This window comes from Leptonychotes weddellii, chromosome X, assembly GCF_054177405.1.
Source record: "Leptonychotes weddellii isolate Sample4059 chromosome X, ASM5417740v2, whole genome shotgun sequence".
Taxonomy (NCBI): Eukaryota; Metazoa; Chordata; class Mammalia; order Carnivora; family Phocidae; genus Leptonychotes; species Leptonychotes weddellii.
In genome coordinates, this window is record NC_138385.1 from 282,998 (window position 1) to 290,623 (window position 7,626).

The window sequence follows — 7,626 nt, forward strand, 5'->3', positions numbered from 1 at the left end:
ATTCCCTTCCCTCTTTCTTCCTCTGAAGGGAGTACATTATAGAAAAGTATGGATTGAAAATTTAGTAAAGCAAAGGTGAAATAATGACTCAAGGTCCCAGGAGAAACAGAAGGTAAAGGAAGTCCTTCAGTGAAGGAGAAGATTGATCTGTATCCTTATCTCTCCAGGACCCTGAATATGTCCATTGCTTATTATAAATCAATGCTGACCACAGTTAAAATGTAATTTTCAAGGCTAAGTTAAGCAAAATTTCAAAAAGGATAAATATCCTGAGGAAGACTAATGGTGACAATTTTAGGAGTACCTAACAATAGGGAGAATAGATTGCATGTTAAAATGTTACTTCTGTTCTGATTGCTAATGGGTATGTTCTTTAAGACCTAGGCTTAATTATCAATCCTTTGACCCAAGGACAACAAATTTCATGAAGACCCCTAAAGATTCCTAAATAGTACAAATAAAATGCAGAAATATTTTGAGAACATATTTTAGAGCACTGGATGAGTCAGTAAGATAATACATGAACTACTAAACGTGAACTAGGGACTCTGTTTTGTGTTTGAGTTTGTTTTGTGACTTCTATCCCCACTAATGATCCCTTTTTTTTTCCCTCTTCTGCACATCCTAGCCTGGATTCTCTTTCATCATTCTACAGTGGTCAATGCAGTTATTGTACAGCTTCACTTTCAATGAAAGCTAGGGGAAAATAACCCTCATACCCATCTCTTTGTCTCTCCATCCATATATAAAGGGAGCCACTAAAAAATAAAAGAAACAAGGTATTATACTTAACCCAGGCAAATCTTAGCAATTAACATATATAATATTTTAAGAAAAGAAAAAAAAAAAGATCAGCAGAAATGGAGGAAACAGATTGCATCCTAAATTCCATCAAAAGCAAAAATGCAAGTTTGGATAGTAATTTCCAGTTCTTTGGAGCCACATCATCTGTCATGATGAGTTCACTGAACAGTCTTACAGACTAACCCTCTGTACTCTCTTGTGGTGTATATGTATATATATGAATTATCATATGGAACCTCAGAAGTGTCTAAAAACTTTCTGCAATTATCCCTCACACAATTATTGAACTGATGGATTTGTTCCACAGGAGCTATTGTGGCTTCCTAGTTTAATTCTTCAAGAGATGTCTTGGATGGAGATAACCCTTCTTGTAAGATAAAACAATGTTTATATTCAGTTACTACCTTATCACTGAGCTTGTGCTATCAAGCAATTTCTACAATATCTGTAGTTTTAGGACACTGTAGATATAAATCTATGGTTTCAGCTAAACTCTTTAATCCACAGGTCTATGTAAAAGACTGTCTTAAGGTATCCTCCAGCCCATTGGTTCTTAAAGAGTGGTCTGAAAACACCTGGAGGGATTCTTGAGCCCCTTTCAGTGGGCCTGTGGGTTAAATAATATTTTTTATAATGACACTAAGATATTTACTTTTTTCATTCTTATTATCTCATAAATGTACAGAGGGCTTTTCCAAAGGCTATATGGCATGTGATGATGCCATCTCTCTGATACTGAGGGATGTGTGATTTTGTGTTCTTGAATTTTAAACATTTCTCAGTTTTAATATCTATTACAGTTAGTATCAATAGATATAACCCACATCCAAGAACACTTTGGGGTCCTCAATGACTTTTAAGAGTGTTAAGGTGTCCTAAGACCAAACATTTTGCAAACTGCTGCTTTACAAAGACTTTGTTCCTAAAATGCATTTCTTTCTAACTGATCTAGTTGCAACTTCTGTTTTGTGTGATGAGATAAAGAGACAATTTGAAGTAGGTTTTAAAACAATATTATTTTGCTGATATGAAATTCTGGTAGCCAGGGTGCCAGGTGTGTTCATAATCTTAATGCTGTCAATTTTAAGCCTGAAGCCCCAAGAGACGAGCAGTGTTTAATACATCATCCCTTGTTAAGTAGCAGCCACAGAGTTGGCGGTAGCCAGTAAACGATTCCCTGCCATGTAGGACACGCCAGTTGTCTATAAATAGGACCTGTGAATGGGCAAAAAGAGAAAAAAAACACCATCAGAACAAAAGCAGACCAAAGAATTCTAAATCAGAAGAGACCACTTAAAAGCTTTAGGTTGTTCTCTAGTTAAAATTCAATAAGGTATCTTTCTTTTTGAGATTAAACAAACCTTTGGAAATTAGGATGTGCATAGCCCTGTAGTAGGCTGGGTGGAAGTTACAAAAGCAACAGTAGGTAATTAGGCCCTGTACTTGAGAAGCTTATGTTTCTTGAGTAATTATTCTCTTATCAAAGCAAATTAGATAACTGGCTTCATTTTCTTTTCTGTTTAATTTTAAATATATACTTTCTCAAAAAGTTAAACTATTTCACTATGTTTTATGCTAAGCTGAAGACCTTACTCAGAGGATAGATCAAGAGCAAAAAAAAAAAAAAAAGAAATCACATAGCTGGAAGGACACTTAGGGATTATCTAGTTCAACCCCCTCATTATACATATAGAGCCACTGAGTCACTGATGCCTACATATGGTGTGGGACCTGCTTCCAGGTCATTCAGTGAGTGGCAGGACCAGAGTCAATACCCAGGATTCTTTTCATTTTTACCTTTGCAAGACTGTGACTCACATATTAAAGAAGTACCCATTATTCATTGCTTCAGTATAACAAGCTTACTTGACATCTTTAGAACTTGGCACCCACCCTGCCAGGCTTTAGTTTGACCCAAAACTCATTCTCAGGTCTCCTCAACTCTACTGTCAGAGTCCGGTGTGCTGTATACCAACGATGGACAACATCATAAGGTACAGTATTGATGACAGCTCTGTCATAGTTGTTGTATCTAAGATGAAATCATGAGAAGAAAAGATATCCTCAAACACATGTTAAAGACACCTATTGCTTATTGAGCAATTTTATTTAAGGCTTTGTCTATATTCATTACTTGTCCTAGAGATAAGGTGAGAATAAGTCAATGCTCTCTTGGGAATATAGGATTGCAGAGAGGAGCCCTGCTGCCTGTTGACCATATTTTTTTTTTTCCTTTGGAGAATCTGGGGGTAGGAGATAGAAGTAAGTTCTAGCTGGTTTCTTCCATCTTAGGATATGATGTTTATCTAAAGTACATTCTCTTGGCCAAATTTTACAGAAGCACTGGGGAAAGATCTGAGCTTTCTATTCACTAAGCTGAGGTGGGCAAGAGAGGTTATACTAACAAGGCTTTCTTTTTAGCAGAATGACTTAGAACTTCTCAGGTGTTTCTCTTTGTGGGGAAAAGCCAAGCTATAGACCTACTGGGCAGATTACTCAGTGATCTTCACTCATTCATTCAACTCTAACATTTACATGAGCAGCTGCTATGTGCTAGGTGGTGTCAGGTGTTAAAGATACAGTGATGAACATAGCAGACACGATCCCAGCCTTTGGGATCTATTTACATTCTATTAAGAAAGACAAATGATGAACAAGTAATAAATACATATCTAGTTACAGATGTTATAAAGAAAAAATAATGTACTGTGATAAAAAGTGACTGGGTAGTCTATTTCAGATGGAGTATGTTGAGTGAGGACTTTTTTGAAGAAGTGACATTTGAGCTGTTACCTATATGATAAGAAACCAACAATGTGACAAGCTGAGAGGAGTGTTCCAGGCAAAGGGAAGAGCAAGAACAAAGCATTAGGATGGAAAGGAGTTTTATTATGTTTGCAGAACAGCAAGAAGGCCATGTGGCTGGAGCTGAGTAAGCAAGGGGGATAATGGTAAGGAATAATGTGGAGGAGGTAGCCATGGGCCAGATCATGTATAGCCTTATAGGCCATGGTAAGGATTTTGGGTTTTATTCTGAGTACTATGGGAAGTCACTGAAAAGCCTTTGCTAAAGGCTTTCTTTTTTTCTTAAAGGATTTCTTTTTTACTTAAGGTAAATTAATCTTTTACTGAAGTATAGTACGTATATGGAAAAGTACACAAATCTTAAGCTTGATGTATTTTCATGATGTGAACACATCCATATCACTAACATCCAGGCCAATAAATAGATCATTACGTACACCCCAGAACACTCCCTTGTACCCCTTTTCCATCTTGTCTTTCCCCTAACCCAAAGATAACTACCATCATGACTTCTGTCACCAAAGATTAGTTTTGCTTGTACTCTTTTGTGTCTGGATTCTTTCATTTAATATTATATTTAGGAGATTCATCATTGTTGTTATATAGTAGTAGATCATTTATCCTTCATGCTGTATAGAATTTTATTGCATGACTCTACCACAATTTATTCATCCATTCTACTGTTGATAGATATTTGAGTAGTTTCCAGTTTGGGACTAATACAAATAATGCTGGTGGTTCTGGTCCATGATGGCAACATAGAAATCTCCCAAACTCACCTCCCCCCATGCACATACCAAATCTACAGCTACACCTGGGACCATTCCCTCTGAAAGAAATCCAGAAACTAGCTGAGTGACTCCTACACATTGGGTAAATAAGAAAAAAACCCACATCAAAATGGGTAGAAAATGCTGAAACACAATTTTATCATAAACCCATCCCTGGTGCAGCAACCAGAAGGAAGTTCACAACTCCAAGCTTCTCCTTGAGGAGTGAAGAGTTTGGACTCAACATTTAGTGCCCAAACTTTTAAGATGTCTGCATGAGGGATGGGCCCCCGAAACACCTAGCTTTGAAAGACAATGAGGCTTGCATCCATGAGACCCACCAGGTTATAGAACACAAAGAAACAGTTCTTTTTTTTTCTTTTGGTAAGTTGTTTATTGTAAGATAATTTATAAACATCTTGCTGTCTTTAGTAGTTTAAACAATGGACCAACAATTTCTTCTGACAAGGACAGCAGTAAGCTAAAAATAAAACCAGCTGGCTGAATTTTCCTTCTTTATATCTTGTCTGAGGATGAAACTTGGTTTTCATTAATCCAGAGCTGCTGCACCGGAAATGACTTCAATCAACTCTTTCGTGATGACAGCCTGGCGGGTGCGACTGAATGTCAAGGTCAGTTTGTCAATCATCTTGGAAGCGTTCTTGCTAGCGTTGTCCATGGCCGTCATCCTGGCACTTTGCTCACTCATGGTGGATTCCTTTAGAGAATAGTAGATGATGTTGGCCAAATTGTATTCTTGGTAATTCTGCAGCACGTCAGCATCAATATCATCATAGATACTCATGCTTTCAGCACTTGCAACGGTTTCAAGGGAAAAGATGGGCTTTTCTTCTGTCTTGTAGGAGATGACAGACCTGAACTGATTAAAGATGATTAGACCCTTCATCAAATTCATGTCCAGAATTTAGTAGTTCAAGGGCAATGACGGACGCATCCCCAAAAGTAGGAGGTTTTCTTCCCACTTCTTTGAAGGACACCAGAAACTGGTCAGAGTGAGTCCTATGAAGTATACCCCTGATTTTATCACCAATTCCAACAAGCATGACTTCTTTCCCAGCTGCTGTGAGTGTGGCCACCTCACTTTTCATCTGTTTAGCAACCGAGGAATGAATAGCACCACAGAGCCCTCGATCTGAGGACACACCAATAAGGAGGTGTTTCTTCTTGTGTTCAGGCACCTTAATATCAGCTTTTTCATACAGAGCCAAAGATCCTATCCCATATACTCGAGCTGGTTTCAGCTCCCTCTCAGCTCAGGCATATTTTGCTGCTGCTACCATTTTCACAGACTTGGTGATTTTCTGGATGTTTTTGATTGATTTTAGTCGCCTGGTAATATCTTTTAAATTTGCCATATTTCAAACTTGGCCCAGCGACGCCTGCCCGAGAGAACATGGTGGTACCAGCCCGGCTCGAAACAGTTCTTAATGGGCTTATGAAGACTCACTGTGGAAAACTCAGGTCTAGTACAGAGACAGCAGACAGAAACACCCATATCCTAGTCTTTCTCTACAAAAAGCCTATTTGCATACATTAAAAGCTGCTTCTTGAAGGTCAGGCTTCTATTTTGGCACACATCTAGGGACAGACTGCAATCCTACCCAGAGATGAAGAAAGCCAGTGGGCACCATCTGCACATTCTCCCTCTGGCCCACTCAGGTCATTGGTGTATTCCTGGAATGAGCTTGTATACATGCCTACCACTCTGGCTTTTGTGGCTGCTGTCCAGGGGATACACCCCTTGATCACCTGGCTCTGGCAGCCAGTGGGGCTTTAGTTCCAGATTCCATAGGACAGTAACAAACAAAGAAATGCTTCTTAATTGGCTATCTACCCAAGGCTCAGTGCAAAGGGAGCACACAGAAATGCCCAGCTCCCAGTCTTTCCTGGAAAGAAGTCTGCTTGCATACTTTAAAAGCTGTTAACCAAGGGTCTGGCTTCCAATCAGCCTCCATCTAGGTGCTGACTAAGATCCTCCCTTTTGGGAGACTGACAGGTCTTGACACACCTTCAACTACTGGAAGCCGCTAAAACCACAGAAAGTGGCTTAGAAAAATCACAAAGGTTTGAGCGACAGCCAAGAGCTAAGGCTGAGCTGAATGATAAGGTTCATCTCTTACACAAGACCACTCTATCAAGACTGGGAGAGGTGGCTGTTGTATCTAATATGCAGCAACCAACACAGAGGGAAAGAAAAATGAAGAAACAGAAGAATATGTTCTAAACAAAACAAGATAAAACCCCAGAAATAGACCCTAATAAAATGGAGATAAGTGATTTATCTGATAAAGAGTTTAAAATAATGGTCAAAAGATGTTTACCAAGGTCAGGAGACCAATGCATGACAAAGTGAGAATTTCAACAATGAGATAGAAAATATTAAAAAGTACCAAACAGAAATCAAAGCTGAAAAAGTAACTAAGTTGAAAAAGTCAACAGAGCAGACTAGATAAAGTGGAAGAAAATATCAGCAAACTCAAAGACAGAAAGGAAGAATTCATTCAATCAGAGAAGCAAAAAGAAAAAATAATGAAAAAGAGTGAAGATAGCTTAAGAGAATTATAAGACTCCATCAAGCAGACTAATATTATAGGGGTCCCAGGAGAAGAGAGAGAGAAAGGGGTCGGAAAGCTTATTTGAAAAAATAACAGAAAACCACCCAACTTAGAGAAAGAGACAGCTACATCCAGGGAGCCCATGGGATCTCCAAAAGAGGAATCCAAAGAGACCTACACTGAGACACAATATAATTAAACTCTCAAAAGTTAAAGAAAAGGAGATTATTTTATTTTATTTTATTTATTTTATTTTAATTTAATTTTATATTAGTCACCATACAATACGTTATTAGTTTTTAATGTAGTGATCCACGATTCACTGTTTTCATATAACACCCAGTGCTCCATGCAGTACATGTCCTCCTTAATACTCATCACCGGGCTAACCCATCCCCCCCCTCCCCTCTAGAACCCTCAGTTTGTTTCTCAGAGTCCATAGTCTCTCATGGTTCGTCTCCCCCTCCGATTCCCCCCCCTTCATTTTTCCCTTCCTTCTCCTAATGTCCTCCATGCTATTCCTTATGTTCCACAAATAAGTGAAACCATATGATAATTGACTTTCTCTGCTTGACTTATTTCACTTAGCATAATCTCCTCCAGTCTCATCCATGTTGATGTAAAAGTTGGGTATTCATCCTTTCTGATGGCTGAGTAATATTCCATTGTAT

At 38.6% G+C, this 7,626-nt stretch overlaps 1 protein-coding gene and 1 pseudogene across 3 annotated transcripts in view; both read right to left on the reverse strand.

The window, feature by feature from the left end:
- Positions 1-1,801: 1,801 nt before the first annotated feature.
- Positions 1,802-7,626, reverse strand: part of TMLHE (trimethyllysine hydroxylase, epsilon) — a 51,639-nt gene continuing 45,814 nt past the window's right edge. For 2 of the 3 annotated variants that reach the window (XM_031031866.2, XM_006736908.3), the window contains 2 exons: positions 2,698-2,836; positions 1,802-2,019 (listed from right to left, as the gene is read on the reverse strand). In XM_031031866.2, the coding sequence (XP_030887726.2) occupies positions 1,888-2,019; positions 2,698-2,836 (271 nt within the window). In that variant the 3' untranslated portion in view covers positions 1,802-1,887. Of the gene's footprint in view, positions 2,020-2,670; positions 2,837-7,626 lie in introns of all 3 variants that reach the window. The other variant, XM_081807984.1, reaches the window with a different exon arrangement.
- LOC102744842 (ATP synthase F(1) complex subunit gamma, mitochondrial pseudogene) lies at positions 2,925-7,244 on the reverse strand (annotated as a pseudogene).